This window comes from Argentina silus (assembly GCF_951799395.1).
Source record: "Argentina silus genome assembly, chromosome: 22".
In the NCBI taxonomy this organism is placed as follows: Eukaryota; Metazoa; Chordata; class Actinopteri; order Argentiniformes; family Argentinidae; genus Argentina; species Argentina silus.
Genome location: NC_139676.1, coordinates 11,929,696 through 11,955,560, shown reverse-complemented (window position 1 = coordinate 11,955,560; position 25,865 = coordinate 11,929,696). Strand labels below are relative to the sequence as shown.

Genomic DNA, 25,865 nt, shown 5'->3' with positions numbered 1-25,865 from the left:
GCTGCTTAAGTGCGTACAGGGATGGAATTTAAGGATGCTGGGCCCTGGCCAGCCGGGCTAGAACCCTGCAATTTCTACTAGCCTCGGTGACATTTTACAAGTCTACTGTCCAAAACGTTAAACAAAAATATTAAACTAAGGCAAAAATATTATTTTTTTAATGAGAAAATATTTTGACGAATATTTGATCTGCTACACGGTTTTTATTTCCCAAAAATGTACAGCTACATAATTGTGACTATTCAGTTATGACTACTTAGCTGTTCCTTTGCAATTACACACAAACACACAAACCTCACATTTTTCACGACCCAGCTTTCAAAAAGACTAGCCTTGGGCTAGCAGGCTATCTTATTTTCCATCTCTGAGTGTGTATATTCATCATTTGTTCAGGTCTTTTCAGAATGAAAAGACCTTGATTGAGGCAGCTAGAGAGTTAAAAAGTAAAAAAAAAACTTTGCTTGTTTGTTGTCCAGAAACCCATAGTGTTACACACCTTAAAACCAGGGGATTTCAGGGGTTAAGCTGGATATTGCCTGACATGCAGAAATCCTCGCTTAAAAAGGCACATAGAGACAATGTTTTCTACCAAATACTCAAAACACACACACACATTTGTACGTTCGCATACACACAACAAACACACTCATCAAGGGAGGGATTACGTTATCCCCTCAGTCTCTCGTATGTTATTTTTCGGTTATTTTCATTCTGCTAAATTGCTGACTTTGCCCATTCCATCTGTGCCAATTGCCTGTGCCCTGGGAGCGGTGAGATTAGAGAGAGAGAGAGAAGATTACGTCATGCAGTTTAGCTTCGTGTACAGCGTTCTTTTTATTACTTTTGATCTGGGGAATTACGGTAGAAGATCAGGAAGCAGCAGTCCAATCTGAGAGGGAGCTTCAGAGGCTGTCGTGGAATGGGTTCAGGACAACAGCTTAACCAGCAACAGGAAATTAGAAATCTTGTAGTCAGTCAGAGATAAACATTGCCTTCTCTCCCTATACGTCTCTCCCTATACGACTCTCCCTATACGTCTCTCCCTATACGTCTCTCCCTATACGTCTCTCCTCTCCCTATACGACTCTCTCTATACCTTTCTTCTCTCCTGTACGTCTCTCCCTATACGTCTCTTCTCTCCCTATATGACTCTCCCTGTACGTCTCTCCCTATACGTCTCTCCCTATATGACTCTCCCTATACGACTCTCCCTATACGTCTCTCCCTATACGAGAGTGTTCCTGGCTGAAGTTGAAAAACAATGTAGTTTCATCTTTGTAGTCAATTGAGTCTTAAAAGCACCTTCAGAACATAAGACTTTGGAGACCGAGTAGGAGAGAACTGAGGTATATGAGATGGATGACAGATCTCAACTTCGACTTCCAGGACGTCCACTAGGTTAGCAGACAATTTGTGTCACTGGCAATTGGATTATAACCCTCCCCACCCCCCCCTACCCTGCCCAACACCTTGCACATTATAATAGGAGATCCAGTACATACAGACATGACATAGCATGATTGCGTGTGTTGATTAAAAGGATCATAGAACAGATTACACGAGATCTCCTGGGATCATGAGGTATATCACATGCTGTCTCTTTACCGCATCCACACAACGGCTATATTAGGAGATCTAAAGACCGTAAACCCAGTAACGTCCTGTTACGATGTGTTTACCCAACCTGTAAAGAGGGCTTACCATTGGATATAGGAGGACTAATGAGGACAAGGCCACGGCTGGAGTGACTTGGAGAACAAGTGGGACACTGGACTGTCTCACTAGATCCTGTAACATTGATTACAATGATCTGCATATGTGTACCCTGAAAAGAGCCCAAATGGAACAATTCATTCGTTATAAGTACCTGGGCATTTGTATTGATGATGAAACTGTCTTTTAAAATGCATGTTGAAAAACTGATCAAGAATTAAAAGAGAGTTAAAAGAGAGTTAAAATAGTTTTATTGCGTAGAAATAAATCCTGCTTCACCTTTGGGAATAAGAGGATTGTCCAGGCGACGCTCCTCCCTGTCATTGACTATGGTGACACAATTTACGTGTACGCGGCAGCGTCGGTTCTCAGACCGTTAGACTCAGTTTGTGCCGTTCATTTCTATAGTAGGATAGTTTCTGCACCTACCGTTGTCTTCTGTATCAGTCTGTGGGTTGAGAGTCTTTGACGTCATCATTGAATCTAAATCCTATTGACGGCAGTAACACTGACAATCTGCTCTGCTCTCATCTCCCATAATCCTCTGTCGGCAGGTCAGGTAGCTCTCTGGCAAAAGTTGAACCTCAAAAGTCTTTCCTTGATTCCTTCTGTCCTCTCTCCTTGCTTCCTTCTCAACCTATTGGAGGAGAAGGTCTGAGGGTCGCTTTGGATAAAGGCATCTGCTAAATGCCATAAATGTAGATGAATGGTTTGAAAGTTGGATAACTTCCGTAGTAACATTGCTTATTGGATATCCAGAAGAAAAAAACAAAACAAATATGTCTGGACATGATTGTTTGACAATATTTGCCCTCAGTTTAGAGAACAGGAGCAGACTGCAATTTTAAGACTAAGCCCCTTCAGGCCCATGATGTTCCTGACCTTAGGCACGACTGTATTTGGGGATTTGGAAATCACCATGCCACAGCAGAGCCTGCCCTCTGGAACTGCTCCCATTTGGACTTTGAGAAACACTTAAAAATCCACTAGCACTGTAAATACTAAAGCGCTTGAAATCCCTGAATAATAAAAAATAATAATAATAATACACCCAAAAAAGAAAAAACCCACTGCCCCTTCACTAGAGAAGCAGTGAAATATATAAAATGGCCAGTAGATGGCATGGCAACACAAATAGTCAGTCATTCAGTACCTATTGGGTGCATTGTATTAAACTTCAAATTAGTGAGCATTGCAAGAGAGTTTCTGAATGAAAGTCAGGGCCAGCTACAAATAATTGCTGATATCAATTAAACAAATTATCTATTTAGAAAGGTCAAATCAGAGCCAAAGTCACAGAACAAGTTGAGCGCACATGAGAAAACAAGGCAACAGTTCAAGCAAACAGACCTGTCAAACACCAAACCCACCAGTCACCATCAAGGACAACATTGGCCAGACAGTCTTCTCGCACCCATGCAACTCCACATGCATTACAAAACTTGAGTAAGAAAGTCAGTATGAACGGAACAGATTTGAAAAGGCACGCTACAAACAGTTCCTGATCTAAAAGCATCAATGAATCATTCAACACAAGGGAACAAATTCTCTTTACAATCCCAGGTAATCTTTATTTAAAAAGGGCAATAAAAATCTTGCATTCAATTTTTTTTTTTTTTTTTTTTATAAAGATCCTCATTCGGTTCTCAAAAATCCTTCCCTTATTTATTAAAATACATTTATTTTCTATTCCCTACTTTATTATATTATTTATTCTCTTCCATTCTATAGCCAGCAAGTGGCTCAAAGTGGTAATGCCAGAGTATAAAATAAACTCAAATCGAAATATGCCATCCACAAATGAGCCCTACCTGCCAGTCTGCAACATTCTACATGTATTTTAAACAGTCATGTCTCGACTTTCAGTTGTCTCCTCAGTCATCCGTCCACTAGGAGGCATCGTCAAGATCCCGGCGGGGCAGGACAGTGCGGTAGAGCGAGGTCCCCTTGGCCTGGATGAAGGTGAGGGTCATCTTGTCCTTGGTGATCTCGCCATGGACGAAGCCGCCCAGGGTGGAGGCCTGGCCGGTGAAGAACTTCAGGGAGTCACGGGGCACATGGTCCTTGTGACGAATGTCGGGGTCCAGGAAGTTCCCAGCGCCACTGACGACGTAGCCCACACCAGTCTCTTTCAGGTACTGAGGGCAAAAGGTGGGGGTTACAGCTAGTTGGGGGCATTTGACTAAATTTGACCTGCCTTGAACAGTTTCAGGTTACAAGCCATTTACACTGCAGTAATCAATAAACTGAATACCTACTTTAGCCACGAATAATCTGGTATCAATTGATGGGGTTCTTTAAACAAGTAATGGACCCCTGAGAATTTATACAACAGGAGAACAAGAAACTGCCAAGAGTCTAAAATTCCACAAACCTGCAAATTGTGGTCATGGCCACAGAAGTAGGCAGTGGCCTTGTGCTTGACCAGCAGGGGGCGTAGGTGCTTCAGCAGGCACTCTGTGGGGCCATGCTCGGACACTGACCACACTGGATAGTGACCGGCCACCAGCAAGAAGTCTGCCTTGGACCGGGCCATCCTCTGCTGGAGCCAGATCAACTGACGGTTGGCATCCACTGCATTAAGAGGCCCCTGGAGCTCAGTATTGCTGAAGTCATCAGTGTTTCCACACAGCATCACAGTATCCAACATCATGATGCTCAGGGTCTGCTTGGTGTTGGGGATGCGGAAGTTCAGCTCATAGTAATAATAGGGAAAGCGCCTGAGAATCAGGAAGTGGAAATACACAGAAAGACAAAAAGGCGGGATGAGTCAAATCAATGCCAAGATTTTCCGAGGTCTTAACCCCTTATGATTCTACGAGAGAACAGTTCAAGGCTCAAAACGAAGGAAATGAAGACAAGAACAGGCATCAACCAACAATCCACACGTCCCGCCAGTGGCTCAGTAGCCATTGTTCTCACCATCTGTCTGACTTGCGGCTGTATTCGATCTGGGCTCGGACGTTCCCCGCATGGTCGTGGTTGCCAGCAAGAATATACCAAGGGATGTTGAGAGAGTCAGCTGTGTATACACGCTCAAAGGTATCCTGGAGAAGAAATCAAGCCAGACAAAGGGATCAGTAATGAATTCAATGAAATATGACAAGGTCTGTTGCAAACACTACTTTTAAGATCCCTGCATCCTCTCCCCAATAGTTTCTGGGAAACAAAATGTAGCTTCTGACAAAGAAAAGAGAAAGGAAAGTCCCAGTAGTTGTATGCAATAGCTGGAGTCGTAACTCCAACTGACCTGGAATCTTGGAGAATCAACACTGTTCACCCCAGTGTAGTAGAAGTTGTCGCCAAGGGCCAGAACAAAGTCCGCTCCCATCTGCTTGGCGACCTTCCCCATCTCCCAGGCCGTGGCCGTCTCCACAGGTGTGATGTAGGGAGGGTAGGGCACGCCACCCCAATCTCCCACTGCTATGAACCGGATAGAGGTGCGGTTTTCTGGAAGAGACAGAATCCAGTCATGTTTCCATTATTAAACAGGCCATTGCTAATAGCTCACAACATGAGGCAAAGATCAATCAGAGCCTCTTTTCAGAGATCTGTTTTTAGCTCAGATTCATCCAAATTGGAGAAGGGGTTAAAAGTAATACAAGTAGGGTATACTTACTGCCTTTTTGCTCCAGGTCCTCAAATGTAGTTGGGTAGCAGTGGACCATTGGGAGAGCAATAAGCAGGATGGTAAACAGGGAGAGTGCCATCTAAATAAATAACAAATAATAATACTAAGACACCCAAAGTAATTAAATGACCTGTTAACACTAAAGAGAAATGTTACTAACAAAGGACTCAATTATAATTGAAAGTACAACAATAAGTAAAACTATATCTGAGCACAGTGTATAATCTTCCTTTACAGCAACTACAAAATCACCCCCAGCATTTTTTTTTTTTGCTCACTGTATTATCCCAGACTCTCTCTCTCTTTCCCCTTTGCCTCACAAGACACAAGCACCACTTCTTAAAGGGCAGAATGGCTGATTATTGATTGGTCACACCCAATCCCAGCTGGTGCTTATCAGAGTTTTGTAGTCGTGTGGCAGGAAGTGGTCACAACGGTCTCTCTTAACCCCTATGGTTGCATTTGAATAAGGAAGAAGAATTGAAACTTGCATTTTATCATTGCGTACAGAAAAGTATGATAATTGAATCTTGCATTCCATCAATGAAGCAGCATCCAGACTAAATGCATCCACCTAATTGCTTCTCAGCGCTCCAGAAACCAAATTGTCAACATCACATGCATTAGATTGGCATGCAGTTATTTTCCCTATCAAATTCCTCCAGCCATTCCTATCAGGAAAAGAAAAGCTGACAATGACAGCACTCACTGTTGGTAATGGGTAGCAGGCTACACTTACTGTGAGAGGAGGTGAGGTGTCCTCAGAGTGTCTTGCAGTGAGGGCCGGGTCACTCCTCTCTCTACAGCTCCATCTCTCTCCTCCACAGCTTTTATCCGCTGTCTGTCCTGAGAGAGGTGACCAGCCCTGCCTCAGCCCCAGTGACCAGCTCTGCCCCAGCCTCAGCCCCAGGCCCAGGCCACACCCCAGTGACCAGCCCTTCCCCAGCCCCAGTGACCAGCTCTGCCCCAGCCCCAGGCCACGCTGTCAGGGCATGACCGTTGCTCACACCCCTAACTCTGCTGGCATGTGACCTGACACTGATTTTAATAGCTGGTGTCCAGACTACTTCTTCCACATTGGTGTTTCCCTTTTTTTCCCTCTCCTCTTCCATTCCTCTCAGCACCCCCCCCCCCCCCATCCTTTGGTAATATCTTAAATTATTACAGAGACTACTTATAACGAAAAGCTGGTTGATTCAGAATTGTAAATAGATATAGACCCTAACCCTTTACTGATGTATGTTTCCGGTCCCGCCTTGAATGGTTGTGACCTGCAGCTTTTCCCCCTGTTCTCTGTCAATTTACAGTCAGGAACATGACTCCAAAGGTCAGTAAAGGTCAGATCACTTGTCTCACACTGATAGTATATAGTTTCAGGATGTGGAACCATCCACAATATGGTTTGTGAGTCTACATTTCAGTACATTTGGGTATCCAATTACACATATATGACATAGAAAATTCAATGAATCACAAATTTGACGTTTCTCTGTTCACAATGTTTATTTAAAAAAAGACTATCGCAAATTCCCCCAATGGCCATACATACTGTATGAAAAGATAATTACACATTTGAACACAGATGGTGATGGGCTTATATGACTAAATTGACAAGTCATGCATATGAAAAATGCAAGCTTGCATCGTAGATAAATATAATAACACTTTAATTCACAGGGTTCTGTTACAGTATGGCTATATACTATATATATATGCAAATCAGAGATGCTATAAAAAAAAAAAAAAAGATATTAATTCCAAAATTACATGAACTATTATCCTTGCATTAAGATGGACTCAATTCAACTTACTGAGTGATTTGTTGATGACATTTTTGCATTTGTATTTCAATTTTAATACATTTACTGAAACATCTAAAAGCCTGTTTTCGCTTTGTCATTCTGGGGTATTGTGTGTGTTTAATTGAATCCATTTTAAATTGAGTCAAAAACACAACAAAATGTGGAGAAAATGAAGGGGTCTGAATACTTTCCAAAGGCACATATATAAATAATTGGTTATATATAAATAATTCTATAAATAATTGGACAGCCATGCATACAAAAGATGCAAGTTCATGTTTCATGGAAAAACAACTAGGCCATGTGAGCCTCATAAGGCCTGCAGGAGGGTCAACCATTGGTGATGTCTGTGGGCTGTGATGTAAGTCGTGTAACATGGACGTGAGGAATATCCCTGCCATTTTTAAGATGAAGACACTCAAGATGACCTAGCTACATTGTCTGTCGAGGGATTCAAAAATGTAACAAACTCTTGCCAAGTTCGAAATAGGATTAGCCTCAATTCAAGCTCTTACGTCCAGCTCATTTTTTTAACGTTTCAGTCTGTGGGTATAAGATAATATTAACGGTTGGAGAAGAAACCAAAACACACAGGTCAATTTAGGTGCAAGATCAACTTAGCCTCATCACAGGACAGTTTGCTCCAAAATAAAAGTTATTTATTCTTACCAACACCAGATACAAGGCTCTCACACCGTCTCTGAAACCGAAACGAACACAGTCTCAAACAGTCCCATGAAAATCAAAAGTGCTGTCAACTCTAGTTTACCACCACATTGCCAGTCCAGAACATTTATAAAACAAATGATTAAAAATCCAAAACAAAATTGTCAAAGACAAGTCTTTAAAACAACTAGCAATGACCAATGACACTTGTATCTCTTCTCTGTATACATTCACATCAACGTACTGTAGGGTGGCTCAATGACAAAGTGTGTGTTTTTTTTAAAAAAAACAACAAAAAAAGAACCTCAGAACAAAACAAGAAGTCTATGACCCAAGATAGCTTCAGCATCATTCAGAAAACCATATTCTTTCATCCTCCCCCCGTCCCAAAACAGAATTGAAGTATATGTCACATACGGCTACATTTACCACATGGTAAATAGGAGAAAGGAAATACAGTCTGTTTGTGGTAGAAAGTGAAGATGCAAGTTAATTTGTTAATCAAAATGAAAGCAGAGAGAGAGAGAGTTTCCTCCTTGGGAGAAGGCTTGAGAGGATTACGGGGGTTGAAAGAGGGATGTTAGGGAGTTAGAAAGAGGAATGTTGGGGAGGTGGGGGAAGATACAGCCCATTTCTACTGCTGCTGATAGTTCATGTTTCCGTATCCCATGGGGTAGGCCTGGTTCTGCGTGCCATAGCCCTGGGGAGGCCCCGGGGGGGGAGGGCCTCCATACATGCCATAGCCTGGTTGGTTTCCATAGCTTGGTTGGTTGCCGTAGCCTGTGGAGATAAAACAATGAAACCACAATAAAGAGGAGGCATGCAATAAATAAATCATTCCCTCAAATGATCTTCTAGCCATCATTAACATTATACATCATAGGGTCTTTGGATTTCAAATAAAGTAATTAAAAAATGTTTACCAAAAAGAGAAAGACACACATCCACACACAATGTGTGTGGATGTGTGTGTGGGGCGGGGGCCTGCTCAACCCAGAGACAGTCACTCACCGTAATTGTACATTTGACCCCCGGTGACGGAGCTGGGGTAGGCAGTGCTGTACATGGAGTAGTCCACTCCCCCTGCCTGGCCCTGGGCATGGGCCTGAGCCTGGGCATGGGCCTGAGCTTGGGCCTGGCTCTGCTGGGTTAGGAGGTTCTTCTTCTCCTCGCCATAGCCGTAGCTGTACGGGCTCGGCTGATCCAGGGGAGGAGGGATAGACTGGTAGCTGGACCCAGGTGGAGGAGGTCCAGCCTGGCCCTGGGTGGTGGCGGGGGCGGGGGGTTGGGGCGGGGCAGAGTACGAGCTCACTTCAGGGTAGAACGTGCCGTAGCCCATGGTGCTGTCATCTGCCGCCATGAAGGCATCTCCTGTCGCTGCTGTGGGCATCTCGCTTGTATTTCCTGGATTGTATTGTTTATCTGAGAGAGACCAAACAGAAAGTACCGACTCAGCTAATGGGTCAGAGGTCACTGGTCTAGGAATGCCTTGTGAAAGGAAACTGAGGGAAGGACAGCAAGAATTACTACAGGTATTTCAGGTACTTCTCGTATTTAGTTGACAAAACCTTCATAAAATATAGTTAAAAATAATATATTTAGTAGGCCTGTCATCAGATTTTAAATTAGCTTATAATAATTATAATACTCTAATAACTTGATAGTAAAAGCATAAATCATGAACACTCAAAGAGCACTTTAGTCACGCTACATTTAGCATTTTCAATTACAGACTGGAGTTATGGAGTAAAAGGGCAATGGGTCAACCAGCCAATCAGCATCATGGAGTCAGTTCCTGGGTGTTAAATAACAGGAGGCGTGTGGAATTGTTAAAAAGAGCCGTCAAGAGGCCCGGGGAAGACAGAGGAAGAGGGTAAGCAGGAAGGTTGCTGTCAGACGTTCTCCAGTGCTTCAGCGGGGAGTAGATAAGCCGGAGAGATAAGACTAACCAACACAAACATCCATCTGTTTAATCAATCCACACCATTGTAGAGATTGGTAGGGAATGTGAGTACACTTACGATAACCAGAGCCGCCACTGCCAATGTATCTGTAGTTGGCTGTGAAAGCAAAATAGGATACAAAATGCCTTAACACCTTCAAATTACTTAACCTTTAAAGAGTCACAGTTACATGATTTTCAAACTATCTTCAGACACACTCATTGGCTACTCCACACTAGCAGGGTCAGTAAGAACCAGTAAGGTCTCCTACTTTGGTTGTAGCTGCTGCCACCGGAAGTAAATTTGCCTCGACCCCTGCCGCGTCCTCGCCCACGACCCCGACCCTCGTTTGCTGTGTCGGTCGGAATGCCCCGAATAGTGCCAAAGCCAGGGATGTGCTGTTGGGGGTTAAAAAGCAGTTGAGGTCAAATTTCTGTTTGAAATTCTATTCTATTCTGCATTGTTGTGACTTACGGTGTGTGTGTGTGTGTGTGTGTGTGTGTCAACTGAGGAGGTGGCTACATTACCATGGAAGTGTATGTGACTTTCTTCTTCTTAGATGGGTCTGAGTAGATGGGAGCCTCAGGGAAGAGTTTATCTAAAGCGGATAGAGCTGCATGGGCCTTGGCCTCCTTCTTGTTGGACCCTCTGCCCTTGAACTTCTCTCCATCTACCTCCACCTGTAGGGAATGTAAAACAGTCAAGGATAAGAGACACACCCTCTCAAGCTCATCTGATTTTACATGTACTATGTAACGAGTTTTAATGTTCAATTGGATCACAAGTGGTTAACATTTCTCTTCGAAAATACTGTCAGTTTGTGGTATTTCATCCAGTAGCTACATTTTCCGAGCCTCCTGCTGATTTCTGTGTGAAAGCCACTACACACACACACACACAACACAGCAGGATAGCTGTAAATGCTTTGCTGCATTTCAAAATGCTACGCTGGCATTTTGTAGGCAACAAGTTGTGTGTGAATCGACTGTGTGGGACCTCTGACTCACCTCCATGATGAAGACCTTGTCGTTGATGCCTCCGGTCTCGGCGGTGAGCTCGTACTTGAGGCTGCGTCGTTTCTCGTTCAGCTCCATGACAGGGTTCTTGCCATGCTTGGTGAGGATGGGACCCTGGCCGTTCTGCTCACAGGAAGACACACACAACCGTCAGGTCCAATGATCACCAACACCAGCCAACAATACTCCAATGATCAGATCACCAACACCAGCCAACAATACTCCAATGATCAACCAACACCAGCCAACAATACTCTAATGATCAGAATTTTGAAAGTGTATGAGTGGAAAAATGTTCTTGTGGACTGGAAGATGCAAGAGAGTGATTATTATTATGAATATATGATAGAGTGATTATTATGATATGATATGATATAGGATATATGATATAGAGTGATTATTATGATATGATATGATATAGGATATATGATATAGAGTGATTATGATATATGATATAGAGTGATTATTATTATATGATATGATATATGATATAGAGTGATTATTATGATATGATATGATATAGGATATATGATATAGAGTGATTATGATATATGATATAGAGTGATTATTATTATATGATATGATATATGATATAGAGTGATTATTATGATATGATATGATATAGGATATATGATATAGAGTGATTATTATGATATATGATAGAGAGTGATTACATCGTCTCCTGCCCCTTCGGTTCCTGTGGCTGTGGGCGTGGCTGCTGAAGCGGTGGCCCCGTCGTTAACGTCAGAGTTTTCCACCTTCACATCCGGCCCAGTGGGCAGGCCCAGCGCCTGGAGGACCTGTGATTGACAGGCAGATAAACAACATGGAGGATGAGACAGGTCAGTGACAGGCTCCACCCGGACGAAAGGCATTCATTGCAAAAACATTATCGATGTTAAATTCTTGGGAGAAAAAAAGTTATTACTCCGACTTGGTCTGCAAAATGAACAAGAGAGGAGAAACACTATGAGTCTATAAGATAAAGGGCCACATTTAAGAGGCATTTAAAAAATTATATGTTTTTAGGGCATTTCTGCTTTATTGGGAGAGCAGGACATGCAAGACGTGTCGAGGGTCGGAATCGAACCAGGAACATTGCGATTATGTGGCATGCGCATTAGTGTGCTACGCCACTAAGCGCCCCAACAGGCATCATGTCTATTGCGGTCAAGGCGTCCTATTGAGCCAGTCTAGATCTGCTCATGACTACCTATCCTATCTACCTATCCTGACTACCTATCCTATCTACCTATCCTATCTACCTATCCTGACTACCTATCCTATCCTATCTACCTATCCTATCTACCTATCCTATCCTATCTACCTATCCTATCTACCTATCCTGACTACCTATCCTATCCTATCTACCTATCCTATCTACCTATCCTGACTACCTATCCTATCTACCTATCCTGACTACCTATCCTGACTACCTATCCTATCCCAAGGGAGCAGATTACCTTGACGGCCAGGTGGAGCTTCGCAGTACGTTTGGATGGCCCAGAGGCCTCGTAGGTCGTGCCGTCAACATCCACGGCCATGCTGAAGACAGGCGCGTGCACTGGACCAGTCTGGCCCGTCAACCTGTACTGCAGGCCCCATTTGTACTGGTTCAGCCGCATCAGCGCATTCATGGGCATGGCAGGCTCAGTCCTCTCCTCCGATACTGGCGGGCATCAATGAGAAAGACAAAGGGAGAGGGATCAGGGTTCGATCAGCACCAGCAACAACCTGAACCTCAGATAAGAAAGAACTCAATGGGACAAGGGTTTAGGAATATGCCTTTTGAGGGGGATTAATTTGAGTTATGTAACTTGGTATAAATTGGTCTTGGACAACTTCACAAAGAAGGTGGAATTACATGGCGGCATCTTACACCTGTCGACAGCCACGGCCATCACAATAATAAAGGGAACAAGCTTTGAAACAGTCACAGCATACATTTTCTCTGGAACTTCTGATTCTGATACTTCTGGAACTTGAGGAACTTCCTCTGCTTGCTGTTGAGGTGGCTGTCATCTCCATCTTCCTCCACCTCGTTGTGAGGCCTCTTCTGCGGCTGGCCGTAGCCTGGGCTGGGTGGGACCTGGGCTGGAGGGGGACAAGGACGCAAGAGGTTTTGGGAAAGGTCCGGGATACTAACACACACAGGCCAAAACCTTCATGGAAACTGAATTGCACGAAGGAGAAACTCAGAAGTGCAGACAGCTACCTTTGAAGTCTCTAGGGTTGGGTCCAATAGGCTTTCGGTGCACCCTGGCGGGCAGGGCGTCCATTCCTAGAACTTTGTAGAGCTGACCGAACGCAGACAGCCTCAAGGCATGCTGGAAGGAGAGAGCACAGACAATGAGTCCCAGTTACAACTGTAAGCTCTCTCTATACTACTACTACTACCCCTCCTTCCCCCTCCCCCTGATCAGAAGACATTGTTGCACATTACTATTGCACTAGTACTATTGTCACTGTTTTTTTGTTGTTTTTTACTATATTGTATTGTATTGTTGACTTGTTGATTGCTGCAGATTGTGAGTGACAGGGAACAAGATCCCAAAATATTTCACCATGTTGCGGCTGTATGCGATGTACGAATCAGCAAATAACATTTGATTTGAGTTAACGGGTGCCTCAGGGTGAGTAGGTGTTTACCGGTGTTTTACCTGGGCACTCTGTGTGATGTCCTCACGTTGCTGACTGTCAAGATGGCTGACTGCATCGACCTTTTCCTTTTCACACGGGTCCTTGACCCCTGGACCATCTTGTTCAAACAGACAATCTTAGTTAGTCTGACGGAGTGGAGACACATTAATGTGAATAAATCGGGTCCGTGTCCAAGCAGATATGCAGCAGAAGGGTTTCCAGTGCTTAGCAGGCAGGTGGGTCTCTGAGCTTACCAGCCATCAGGATTCCAGAAGCCACACACTCTAGAACTCGGCGGAAGGCCTCCCCAGCTCCCATTGGTCGATCGCATGTTCCTATGGCCTTCTCACACAGCAACTCTAGTGGCTTGACAAAGAGAGGGGTAGAGGTCATTCAGTCGGTGATAGAAGCTGCACCAGGACTTTACGACAAAGGAAACAGCAGAAGAGCTATTTTACTATAGGAGGGACTTTGCGGGGGGGGGGGGGGGGGGGGGAGGAGAATATAGGACCCTAACTCACCCATCCTCTGAGTGGAGCCCAGGTGGGAACACGGTTGCACAGGTCTCTAAGGATACGGATGACGATGATGGCCGACTTCAAGTCGTTGACCTTAGCCTTGGGGGTACACAAGCCAGGACGTGCTCAGTCAGGGTTCAATGACAATAACAACCATTGCAACAAGAACAACCTACAGTATTTTTTCTACATCAGAGAGGGAAATCCCAAGGTAGGCAGTGTTTTCAGCACTGAGCTTGTATTAGGACTGAATGATTGAAATACAAGATGGAGGGACCCCACTACAATCTTGGAGCTAGTTGAAAGTGCGCTGTTCTTGGACATGAGAGGAAATTAATATAAATTGGGTGCAATACTCCTGGACAGCATGATACAAATTGAAATACAGGTTTGACTTTAGACTCGACAGGGACATTGCACCCAAAGATAGCATTGGACCGATGCAGTATCGCTCCCAACATACGAATGGTTTGTCTTAACCCATGAATCTAAAATTACAGCATGGGTTAACAAGACAAAAATAAGTGTTGGTTGTATACTGTACAGGTACCCTTCAAAACATGGGGATAATAATGGAGCAATTATTACAGCATGAGCATTTACCAGCAATAGCTGTGAGGAAGACAGAATAATGTTTGCAACTGGCACACTTTTAAATACATGGAGAGAGAAAAAAAGGAAGGCATTGAGAGATAGAAGAACTCACAACTTATTATGGGACAAGTAAAGACGGGGATGCAAACCTGGAACCACTTGGCGTGGCGGAGAGACGCCAAGGCAGTTAGGCATTTCTGCCTGTCCAGAACGTCCGGCGGATCGTCGACTGTTAGCGTTTCTATTGGCGGGTGGTGGGATAAGAAGACAAGGTACAGTTTGACCAAGGGGGGTTCTGTCTCGCAGCTCAGGGAGAGGCAGCGTTTCCCAAAGCACCAGCAGCAGGGCAAAAGGAGGGAGGTCCCCCCCCGTCCCACCCACCCCCACCCACCCCCCATCTTATTTAGAGAGAAGGGTAGCTACTGTTATTGTCCCCAGCTGAGCTAGCACTGAGCCCTGTCTTATGTGCAACGGCAGAAGATGAGAATATACCACAGCCATCGCCTTAGTGGAGGGGTGATTATAGGTGTAATAACACCCTTCTTAGGCCTGTTATTACATCTTGTTGTTACATCTAATATAAGTGTTACAATCCTAGGTGTCTTTGTGCATGACTATGTGAGGGGACACAAAACCACTTCCTTCTGCCCTTCGGCTTGGGTGTACTGCTTCGCCCCTTCCGAGACAGAGAGTGTCCAGTTGGTCAAAGGTCCAGCGTCCCTAAAAACTTGACACACTAGAAGGCTTAGTGAAGAGAATCAGATTTGGAACCACAGGCAGTAGTAGTAGTAAAATAGATGCATTAAAGTCTTGAGGGTCCTCTCTATACTGCAGCAAAACTGATGGCTTCCTGGATCCGAATCTGGCTTCTATCCAAGCACAGGGCTTAGACCAGGACTCTGGAGGACATGATTAAAGCTGATTGAGCTTCATTTGCCCCCTTTCTGACCTTAGAGTAATCCACCTCTATCGTCTGCTCCTCCCTTTCACACACACCCACGCACTCACACAAAACAAACAAACACAAACAAAATTTGTACTCTGTCTCCTTTGATTGTGACTGGTTGAATTCTCACTTGCCCAGGCAGAGTCAAAGATTCCAAGTTTTACCTGTGACCCACGCCGATCAGTTTTGCTACAACTAGAGCCCAACGTACAATTTCTGCATTAAAAGAAACACATGCAATTAAATCTGTATGCGCGCATTGGCTGCCATTCTAATTAAGCCTTCACTTTTAACTTGAATACAATTAACTGAAATAAAGAGAGAGTCGTTCATTACTGTGTTATGGGTAATCAAAAACATTACACAATGCATTAACGATTGCAGAGGGATTGTAGCGAATGATTATTTGCCGTATTGTTACATTACTACAACGTCAGAATTCCAAGCTCAATGAAGGGCCAATAGCTATTGTCTGTTCACTGGCATTGGTCTCTCAAACAGCCGCTGTACAGTTCCACTGATCTTCACGTCAGATGGATTGACTGCCCTTGCCTCTAGCTGCATCATCAGCCAGTTTAGATGGCATATGGATCAGTGGAGCTGCACAGCACAGCAGCTTTGAGTGGATACACAGATCAGCTGTTGATCTGGTGAAGTGGCCTGTTGAGAGGTTGGGGGGGGGTAGGGGGTGGCTGGTCCTAGGTGGAGACTGGCCCCAGAAGAGAGTGCATACCTCCAGAAGCCACCTTCTCAGCCTCCAGCCTGACCATGGGGGAGGTCAGGTGAATGGTCAGGGTCAGGACGGGCTCCTTGGTGCTCTTGACCACGATGGAGGCTTCCTCAGGGCTCTGGATGACCTCATATTTGTCCTCTGTGACAACCTTTAGATAAAGGTTTGTTATCTAAAGGTTTGTTTAAATAATATTTGATCAATGAGGCTTATTCAACCCCCAAAACATAAGAGGGTATTTGATTATTTATCACACAATTCAACTCTGGTTAATATAAAATGTTAAAAAAAAGAAGGTAAAGGCAGACTACATTTACTTCATAGAGGGAGATATGGTTCCACTACCTCTATCTGCGCAGTGAGGCTTTCAGCCACTTGTTTGAGCAGGGTGTTGGTGGGTTTTTCAGTGCACAGCAGCACCAGCTCCAGGTCCATGTCTCCCTTCAGCAGGAGCCCCTTGGCCACCAGGCCCAGCCTCATCACCCCACGCAGGACACGCTGCGAGGCCTGGGCACCACTGGGGAGGGAATGAATGAAGGGAGGGAGGGAATGGAGGGAGGGAGGGAATGAAGGGAGGGAGGGAATGAAGGGAGGGAGGGAATGGAGGGAGGGAGGGAGGTAGGGAAGAAAACAGTCAAACACTATGCACTATACTGTACACAACTCTCAGTCAATCACTATGCTAGATGAGGCAGAGTGATATCGGTATAAAACTAGTAATATAAAAACATTTATCAAGTTGCCGTGCCATCTTGAGGATATCAATCTTTTCTCTCTATCCATCTGTATGGCAAATATAACGCTTTAATATACCGCCTCAATGGCGGTAAGTATATACTTGCCGTAATTAAGTATTTCACCTTGAAATGCCTCTATCACTCTCTCACCTCTCGTCCTCCACAGCTGCTCCAGCACCGATCTGCTCGTCCAGGAGGTCGGAGACGACCTTGAGGGCACACTCGACGTGGGAGATGACCGTCTGCACGGCCTCCAGCTCCTCAGAGGAGGGGTACACCGCCGAGTGCTTGGCCATCATGTGACGGTCGTCGCTGACGAAGATGCGCATGGGAGGCTGGCGAGCCGGAGGGGCCTGAAAGAGGTAAGGGAGACGGTGACGGTTGGTGTGATACTGTAGGACTGACACTGTAAGCACATGGAACAAGGTTCAGACCATTTACATTTATGGCATTTGGCAGACGCCTTTATCCAAAGCGACTGACAACAAATACATTTGTTTAAGTAAATGAATCACCTATCCATCAGTCATCATAAGGTAAAGTAATCAATGCTCAGACCAGGGGCCATAGGCAGTCACAATCCTACCACAAGATCAGCAAACGTTCAGCCTAAACCCTCAGTTTGTTATGCTGCTGAATTGTAGTTTTCAATGTTAAGGAGCAAAGCAAGTGTTAAGAGCTCTCCATTAAAATGAAGGATCTGGAAAAACTAGTATGACTAGGAAGCACAAACAGACTGAGGGAAAAACAATGACAGGAAAAATGTGCTAACAAATTCCTTGATGACAGGCCTCTTACTAAAAAGAGGAAATAGAGAAGAAATAGACTTTATTCCATTAATGATAAAAAAATTATTGGAAATAGGAAGTTCCACTCATCAAAAAATCACAAATATGCAGAATGCTAGGGGAGAATGTTGTGTTAGAACATACAACAACAACAACAACAACACATTCATAAAAACAAACCTCTGTTTGGAGGCGTTTGTCTTCGATCTCCTGTATGGCGTGGATGTACTCGTGGTACTGCCTCAGCTCCTCCTCATAGCACAGACAGTCATACCAGTAACGTAGTTCTTCATACCTGGAGGGAGACAGAGAGCAGTCGGAAATCAACTACGAGGCCAGCTAACTTCAGTTACAGCTCCACATCTGTAACATTGGATAGGTTAACCAAGGAGAATTGTTCCGAGAGTCTTGTGTATTATTGTAGGACTAAGTTGAATGACTGGAAGTGAAGTAAGTGAATAACTGTAGTCAGTGAGTCAATGTTTGGATGGAACATTCCGGCTGCCATTTTTAGCTTAGGGTTGGAATCAGGGGTGAGGCCACTGCACTGTTTTTTTGCATGAATTTGAATAATGTCTCTGTTACCCATGGTTACCTGTCAAAGTCGGGCGGCAGAAGGCGATGGCCTCGCTGTATCAGGCTGTCCCAGTAGAGGAGCTCTTCGTAGGCTTGGCGCTCATCCCAAACCGTCCCTGGCACTGCCTCTGACATTGCAAAGACACTTTTCTTTTAATGCCACCTGTAGGGAAGGACAGGTGTCCACAACACCTGTAGGGAAGGACAGGTGTCCACAACACCTGTAGGGAAGGACAGGTGTCCACAACACCTGTAGGGAAGGACAGGTGTCCACAACACCTGTAGGGAAGGACAGGTGTCCACAACACCTGTAGGAAGGACAGGTGTCCAACAACACCTGTAGGGAAACCTTACAGTTAGGGTTCACCAAATGTAGCAAAACAGCATCAACAGCAAAACACACGCGCACGCACGCACGCACGTCCCTCACACTCTCTCTCTCTCTCTCTCTCTCTCTCACACACAAACACACACACACACACACACACACACACACACGTCACTCCAGGGCTGTAGCTACAACAACTTGAGTCAGTTCTAGAGTAACTGTCAGTCACAGCAGCTATTTTAGCAGGGTTGACAGACGCTACAAGCGTGGTGAAAGAGCACGCCAAAGTCAAAGACAGTGGGCAGCATTGTGTTGTTGCTGTGGCTTCCACATTAACGTTAGCTTCCCCACACTAGCATACAGTTTGCGACGCAAAGCCAAAGGAGAGCTGGTGGGTTTGAGTAGCATGCAATGATAGCTACGGTACAAGAGTGTGGAGTAGAAACAGCAGCATGTTTGGTCTATTGCATGAAGATAACCAAATTGTTTTGAATCTGGAGACGCCATCTTATCATATCCTTGATGATGCGTAAAGCTAGCTCCTAAACATTGGGCCAAGTTATTTGGTGGACGCTCGATTTGGCCATTAGTTGCAACTGCAACAACTGCGCATCTCTGTACAATATAGTCTACACTAACTCACAAGACTACAAGGCGATGATAGTAGCTAATATCACAAAAAACACTTTTACGTATGTTTAAAAACACTCACACGTGAGGGTAAACACAGCAGTAATGTCGCGCCCTCTGCAGCAGTTTGCAGATCCAACCAAGGGGTGTCGCTTCTCAATGACGTAGAGTAGTGGTTGCGCTTTAACCAGGAGATTGCTTTAACTTTCTCTGCTTGTCGGAAAACACCTCTTTAACATTCGTGATGGTGAGAATTAAAGACGCGTTATCTGTATCTAACACCGACTCTTAAGTAAAAAGCTGTCGTTCAACTGTTCTTGTAATAAACAAATACTCAATGATGATCACCAGAACGTGTCCCTCTTTCTACAATGCGTTGCTGCCACCTGCTGTGCGTGTGTGTGGCGCTAAATGTCATTAGGATATTTAAATAAAAAATAGGCTCCAGTATTTTTACAGTTTTATAGGGAAAAACCACAACTTTCAGCCAGTGTTCCTTGCTCCTGTCCTATGGGAACCATATCTCATTAGAATCGGAATGATCCTAGTCTCACTAAATCAGACTTATTATATTCATAAGTTGGAGGTTGGAACCCAACTGTATAGAGAAGTTTTATGAGACGTTAGATCACCATGCTTTGGCATTGTTATATGGGAATTCAGCTTTTGCTGTCTCGTAAGAGCAGTTTTGCGGAAAAAGGAATGTCTCCCACGAGCATATTTTGTCTGCAGTTGCTCATATGAGAAATTAGCTGGAGCATAATGAGCACAGCTGGTCATTATGGGTGCTGTTGCACAATTAAATTTTTTGTGTGATTTAATTGTATGGGAAGATGTTATTGTGTGTACAAAATCAAAGGGACATTTTCTTTTAATAGCTTTATTTGCATTTCATAACTTCTTTAGATGTCCCCAGACAATTGAGGAAATAATACAATCAATAAATACGTATAAATGTACAATATTTGACATTAAGTAGCTTTTCTATACATAACAAACACACTCAGGAAAAAGCATAGTTCCCCCTTTAAGCAAATTGCTTACATAACACACAGCTCAGGCTGATAATAAAGGTTTAACAATGACAATTAACATCATTGATGTCTGAACTCCAGACTACTGGAACAAAAACATAACATTCGAAAATGAGATACAATCAGATGAATGTAGCCTATTATATCCAATGATTTACAATCTACACATGAAGTTTATGTACTGTTGGCTCTAAACTGCTGATTCACTGTGACCTCTGAATCCCTCAGAAATAGATGGCTCAATTTTGCACTCATTCCAAAACCCGACTGACTCACTATGACAGTTCGACCACAGCACAGTGCCCCTCAACCTTGGGCTCAAGGGACAACGCTAGCCACGCAATAAGTCTGTACTCTCAGTACTCTCCATTTTTCAGGAATTTTATTTCATGTAACCTGTCCCCAAAGGAGCAGGACCACATGTGCCCAGTTCCTGGCATAAAACAAGGTTGAGAAGCGCTGCTATAGATGATGTCATCGTTAGTCATCGTCTTACTGATTACTCCCTCCCTTACGATTCTTCATTACATTCACTTCTGCCTTTCATATCAGCATAACGTGGACTACCGCTAGTCCAGAGGGCATACGTGACAACAGGAATGTCCTCTTTGCTCTCGGTGAACACCGAGAAGTACCAATGAGTCGACGCTGTGAACGTGCACCACGCATTATGAGATGTCCTCCTCCTTCGTCTCGAAACCGCCTGTGTGTCTTGAGAGAACCTCGAAACCGTCTGTGTGTCTTGAGAGAACCTCGAAACCGTCTGTGTGTCTTGAGAAATTGTTTAGAGACTGCTAGCGTTACCTCCTCCTCCTCCCAGTCGGTTGCTGGTGTAGAAACACAGAAACTCAATGATGTTCTGTGTGGTGGAGTCGAAATGAATCACCACTCAACCTTGGTCCTAAAGAGCCCCACAGTCTGCAGGCTCGTATTCCAACCACAGGTTGGCGAAAACTTTTGATATGTACCCACATACGTAGAATATTAACCATGCAGTTATTTGCGTATGTGCAATTATTCCCCCACGTTTCCCTACAGTTCACACATTGTGGATGGCTGCAAAACCTGCTACTGCCACCCTTTCCAGACATGAGTTGAGTGTCTTGGATCTATAGCTTTGAATCCTTATCCTCCACATCCTCAATGTCCTCATCCTCCATTGACCCGCCGTAGAGGCAGTCGTCCTCTGTGGCTCAGTTGGTAGAGCATGGCGCTATCAACGCTTAGGTTGTGGGTTTGATTCCCGCTGGGACCATGTATACTGAAATGTATGCACTCACTGCAATGTAAGTCGCTTTGGATGAAAGCGTCAGCTAAATGGCATATATCATATAAGTCTATGCTCGGCAAACTCTCAGGTCAGATCCTGTTGACGGTGTTCTTCTTCTCTGAGCTGTGGAACGAGTTGGCCTCCCAGCGTCGCAGCACGCTCCCCTGGCGCTTAGTGATGAGGTAGATCTTCTTGAGGACGGCGCGGCGGAGCAGGATGTAGACCCAGGGGTCCAGGATCTGGTTCCAGGATGCTAGCCGTACGCCCAACACCATCAGGGTCTCATAGGTGGAGCGGTCTGTACCGATGGTGTCCCGCCAGGAACTCATCACCGACATCAGGCCGAAGATCTGGGGACAAATCACGACAACCATTAGTGACTATTCTATTTTTGGCCCCGTAGTTTGTTGTTGTTAAAGGTGTTATGGGTAGGCTGCTGCCTTATCCAGTGAAGCTACAGTGTTGTTATAACCAAGACAGCAGTTTATATGAGTTAGGCTGCCTAGCTGGGCAGCGGATAGAGTGAGTATCAATATTCTAGAGTGCCCAGGTTCCCCTAGGTTCCCCGAATTCACCTACTCACCAGCAGAGGGCTCCAGCTGATACAGGACGTGACCATGATGCCCACCAGCTGCACCACCATCTCAATGTCGTGGGACTTGGCCGAGCGGTGGGAGCAGGGTTGTCTCCTTAACCTGGCGAGCACCAGCGTGAGTCCACTGATGGTGTTACAGACCAGAGCCACCGCCAGTGAGGCCAGGCCCAGTCCGGCGAAGAGCATAACAAAAGCCACATCCGCTCCGCTGGTGTCATTCATCACGTTAATGAAGCACCAGGTCCCTGGGTACTGGTAGGTGTAGGAGCCCAGCTGGAAGCAGGGTAGCAGGGCCACACAGAGAGCAGCCAGCCAGATGAGTGAGAGGGAGATCTTAGTGCGCGTGGTGGATACCAGAGAGGAGTGAAGCAAGGGCTGCGTGACCCCCAGACAGCGCTCGGCCGCCATGGCACAGCCAAGGAAGAGCGGGCACAGGCCGAAGAACACCATGCTGCCCCCCAGGAACTGGCACATGGCATCGGCCGGCTCCGGGGAGGAAGGTGACCCCCCTCCTGAGAGGTAGAGCCGCAGGACCAACGCTCCCGGGATAACGTGCCCGGCAAAGTCTGTGAGCACCAGGGAGCCGGCAAAGAGGAGAAAGGTGGCTTTGGAGCGCCGGCGCTGGTGGGAATAGGCGTTGGCCAGGATGAAGAGGGCCACGATGTTGGAGACGATGCCCAGGGTCATGGAGAGGGCGGCCGCGATGGGAGCCCCCTGCTTGGTAACCTTCACCTCCATCTCCCCCAGGCTGTTGTTGGAGACGGGTTGGGGGGCCGCAGGGCCGGAGGAGTTGTAGTGACTCATGGCTAACATCACTGGGCTTTGGAGGTCAGGAGTCACAGCACAGAGAGAGTCTGTGGAGAGATAGGGGACAAGGAAAATCAATACAAACATATTATCTACATTTTATTCCTCAATGAGCTGTAAGTAAAACACAGAGGAATTTGTAGTACATGTTGTTAATGATTGATGATGACTTTGCAATATTAATGGAACACAAAGTCAATTCCAGATATGCAAAGTGAATTCAAACAAAATACCCTGCACGTCTGCTTCCCTATTTTAAGTGATAAAAGAGCTTAAATAATTAGGTTACACATGAATAACTCCCCATAATTAAAAGTATAGATAGTCTGAATATTCTCCAGCAATATTCAGACCACAAATGACACGTCAAAACCTCTTTTAAACCGGAGAAAACATCTGTGCATGAACAGTGTTTACGCTGACAGGTTAGAACGAAGGGCAAGTTATAACAGTTCTCGTTGACAGCCACATAAGTATTGAGACACATTCCTCAATCTTCAATTCCTACTGTCACACCCTCCGGCAGGGTTTAGATAAGGCAGGCAACACATGCACTGTTGACAAAAAGCTCTCCTTGCACTTAAACATGGAAATCAAATCAAATATCAAATATCCCAACCATGTTGCAACGGTACACCTTCAAACAAATCTCAACCAACTATGATCATGTGAAAAACCATGGAATACAAACATTTTAGAAGTAATGCCAAACATATGTCTTCAGTGTGCCCTCTTGATGTCACTGAAACAGATCGATCAGTTCAGTGGTAAACTACTGTTCTTTGACCGAGAAATGACCAAGGTGCTATTAACTAGAATGCCAAGGTTGTTTTACAACAACTATTATCATGGCTATGCCTTACAGGTGTTTTGTATAGGCAATAATACATTGTCAAATATGACAAATGATCGGAGGTCTTTTTTTCCATAGGATTTTTCTGTCATTATGCAATCATTCGTATTTTTAATTATTAAAAAATACCAATGAAAGTCTAATTAATAACATCAAGCCACACTTTGTCAAAAATGTTCAGATGCACTGCAATGCCAAACATAATTTGGATGCATGTTCTGAAGGATTCTTAAACTCCATCGCTTTGGTCAAAAAGGGAAAACAAAATCCTAAACTATCAAGCATTATCATTACCATTTAAATAGTCTGATCAATTCCAGTCAAGCGCGATGTCCAAAACACGGAATGTCCAGGCAGATAATCCAAATAATTAGTTTATGAAACACCTTCACCAAAGTCTTGAATCCACTTATGAAGAAAAGTGACTGCCTTTATGAAAACAATCATTGTTCCATGAAAAGTCGGCGTGATATTCAGTTATTCCTCTAGTCGAACTTTCTTTGATTTTCAATTTCATGATCAGTGAAGTATTCCACACCGTCCGCTACACCGCAGGTTTTCGGGAGCAATCCTCAATAGCGGTTATATAGCCGCTCCTGTTTGTCAGCCCCTAGGCGGATCTGTGCGTCAGGTTCAAGTCTTGTTCCTCTCGAGAAAGCTTTACTGGTCGGATGAAATAATTGTTTATTAGTTTTTTTTTTTTATTATAGGTTTTTTTTTCATCACAATTTCCTCCAGGGGCTTTTCACTACAACCTTTTAGGTACTGGATCGATGCTTTAGGTTTCAAATTGATTATAAAGTGCATGCGGGCAAGAGGGGTGGCATTTTACTATGAAACATTATGCTATAAATAGGTATGAGGGACAATATCAACTATCAACTATCCCGTAAAAGCTTAATACTTGTAGAGCACGAGACAGCAGGTTGTTTTTTTCTCTCTTCTCTGAGTGTAAAGTTGATCAGGCCAACATATTCTAAATAAATACATCATTAGTTTACACAGGCATCAAAAGAATGAAAACCTGATCAGAGGAATGATGATCAGATGTTATACTGTGTACTTACTGACTGTGTCTGTTGGAGTTTTTGATTTGCTATAAGCACTGTGTACTTACTGAAGGTAACATATTTAGAAAACCCATATCCATAGTGACAGACACCTTAGGGAATTCCGAGGAGGCCATAGGGAATTCTGAGGAGGCCTTGGGAAAGGAATTCCCTATGGTCTCCGTAACTACGAATATGGGTTTTCTAAAAAAAGGACTCTGAACTAAATATAAGATGATTTTGTGGCTGTCCTCTCTTTCCTTGATTGACAGTTTAGAAAAAGAGATGAGAGGAGGTGGAATGTGTGAGGGTAGCACCCCAAATCGTGGTCCTGCTCTCATGGAGACAGGTGCATGTGTTTGTTTAATTTAATCAGGCCCTGGCAACCCCGGGAGCAGACAGAGGCCTGAGGTTTGGCTTCGGACTAAAAGCAACATTTTAGAGTGGACAGGAGTTCAGAGAGAGAGGGAGAAAAGGATGGATGGAGGGAGGGAAGGAGAGAGGGAGGGAAGGAGGTAGGAGAGAGTGGAGGAGAGGGGGATGAGAGAGAGAAGGGAGGGAGGGGTAGAGAGAGTGGTATGAGTGGCTGGCACAACCTTTCTTTGAGATGATGGTCTGACAGCGATGTTTGGTATGGTTCTGAGGGAATACTCGGAGACATTCGTTTGGTATTACATTGGACCGAGCTTCCAAATTATTCAAAACATTTTTCACAAAGGGAAGCTTTGTTCAGTACTCCAAATGTGAGAAAACTGTCTGGCTTTTAGTGTAGTCTATTAACTAAATCAGGACACAAAGTAAAACCACAACATCTGCTCGATGGAAGAAAGTGATGGAGCGAATTATCAAAGGTCTGACCGAAGACAAACCTGCATGTCAAAGTAGATTAAATTAGATTTAAAAATGAATAAAAAAAAAAGAAGCCAATCGGGGGGAGATATTTTCACTTCTCAGTTGCTAAAAGCAATTAAAAGCAAAGTGATCTGAGAGTTTGAAATA

General features: G+C 44.5%; 3 protein-coding genes across 3 annotated transcripts; all 3 read right to left on the bottom strand.

Moving 5' to 3' along the window:
- Positions 1–3,548: 3,548 nt before the first annotated feature.
- On the bottom strand, positions 3,549–5,640 carry acp5a (acid phosphatase 5a, tartrate resistant). The gene is made up of 6 exons (XM_083693498.1): positions 5,623–5,640; positions 5,333–5,423; positions 4,964–5,163; positions 4,636–4,760; positions 4,088–4,433; positions 3,549–3,851 (listed from the first exon to the last, which is right to left on the bottom strand). The coding sequence occupies exons 2-6, from the start codon at positions 5,421–5,423 to the stop codon at positions 3,603–3,605; spliced, it is 1,011 nt and encodes a 336-aa protein (XP_083549624.1). The 5' UTR covers positions 5,623–5,640; the 3' UTR covers positions 3,549–3,602.
- Positions 5,641–7,783: 2,143 nt separating this feature from the next.
- LOC310821370 (interleukin enhancer-binding factor 3-like) lies at positions 7,784–19,438 on the bottom strand. The gene is made up of 20 exons (XM_083693389.1): positions 19,341–19,438; positions 18,320–18,637; positions 17,905–18,019; positions 17,087–17,289; positions 16,545–16,716; positions 16,203–16,350; positions 14,673–14,764; positions 13,933–14,028; positions 13,666–13,777; positions 13,432–13,529; positions 12,987–13,098; positions 12,716–12,865; positions 12,235–12,440; positions 11,446–11,571; positions 10,763–10,894; positions 10,283–10,435; positions 10,027–10,153; positions 9,834–9,872; positions 8,824–9,234; positions 7,784–8,592 (listed from the first exon to the last, which is right to left on the bottom strand). Exons 2-20 carry the CDS (start codon positions 18,433–18,435, stop codon positions 8,447–8,449), a joined length of 2,754 nt encoding a protein of 917 aa, XP_083549515.1. The 5' UTR covers positions 18,436–18,637; positions 19,341–19,438; the 3' UTR covers positions 7,784–8,446.
- A 695-nt stretch (positions 19,439–20,133) lies between these two features.
- On the bottom strand, positions 20,134–24,239 carry ptger1a (prostaglandin E receptor 1a (subtype EP1)). Its single transcript, XM_083694197.1, has 3 exons — positions 24,112–24,239; positions 22,146–23,011; positions 20,134–21,912 (listed from the first exon to the last, which is right to left on the bottom strand). Exons 2-3 carry the CDS (start codon positions 22,968–22,970, stop codon positions 21,652–21,654), a joined length of 1,086 nt encoding a protein of 361 aa, XP_083550323.1. The 5' UTR covers positions 22,971–23,011; positions 24,112–24,239; the 3' UTR covers positions 20,134–21,651.
- Positions 24,240–25,865: the final 1,626 nt, after the last annotated feature.

Excerpts from the sequence above, each read along its gene's own strand:
- ptger1a (XM_083694197.1), bottom strand. The coding sequence starts at position 22,970 with ATGTTAGCCATGAGTCACTACAACTCCTCCGGCCCTGCGGCCCCCCAA. Across the intron at positions 21,913-22,145 it reads TCAGCTGGAGCCCTCTGCTG|ATCTTCGGCCTGATGTCGGT; the intron begins GTGAGTAGGTGA and ends ATTTGTCCCCAG.
- acp5a (XM_083693498.1), bottom strand. The coding sequence starts at position 5,423 with ATGGCACTCTCCCTGTTTACCATCCTGCTTATTGCTCTCCCAATGGTC. Across the intron at positions 4,761-4,963 it reads TTGATTCTCCAAGATTCCAG|GATACCTTTGAGCGTGTATA; the intron begins GTCAGTTGGAGT and ends TTTCTTCTCCAG. Across the intron at positions 3,852-4,087 it reads GCCATGACCACAATTTGCAG|TACCTGAAAGAGACTGGTGT; the intron begins GTTTGTGGAATT and ends TTTTGCCCTCAG.
- LOC310821370 (XM_083693389.1), bottom strand. The coding sequence starts at position 18,435 with ATGTCAGAGGCAGTGCCAGGGACGGTTTGGGATGAGCGCCAAGCCTAC. Across the intron at positions 13,778-13,932 it reads GGGCTCCACTCAGAGGATGG|CCACTAGAGTTGCTGTGTGA; the intron begins GTGAGTTAGGGT and ends CTCTTTGTCAAG. Across the intron at positions 12,441-12,715 it reads TCAGAAGTTCCAGAGAAAAT|TATCGGAGGAGAGGACTGAG; the intron begins GTATGCTGTGAC and ends GATGCCCGCCAG.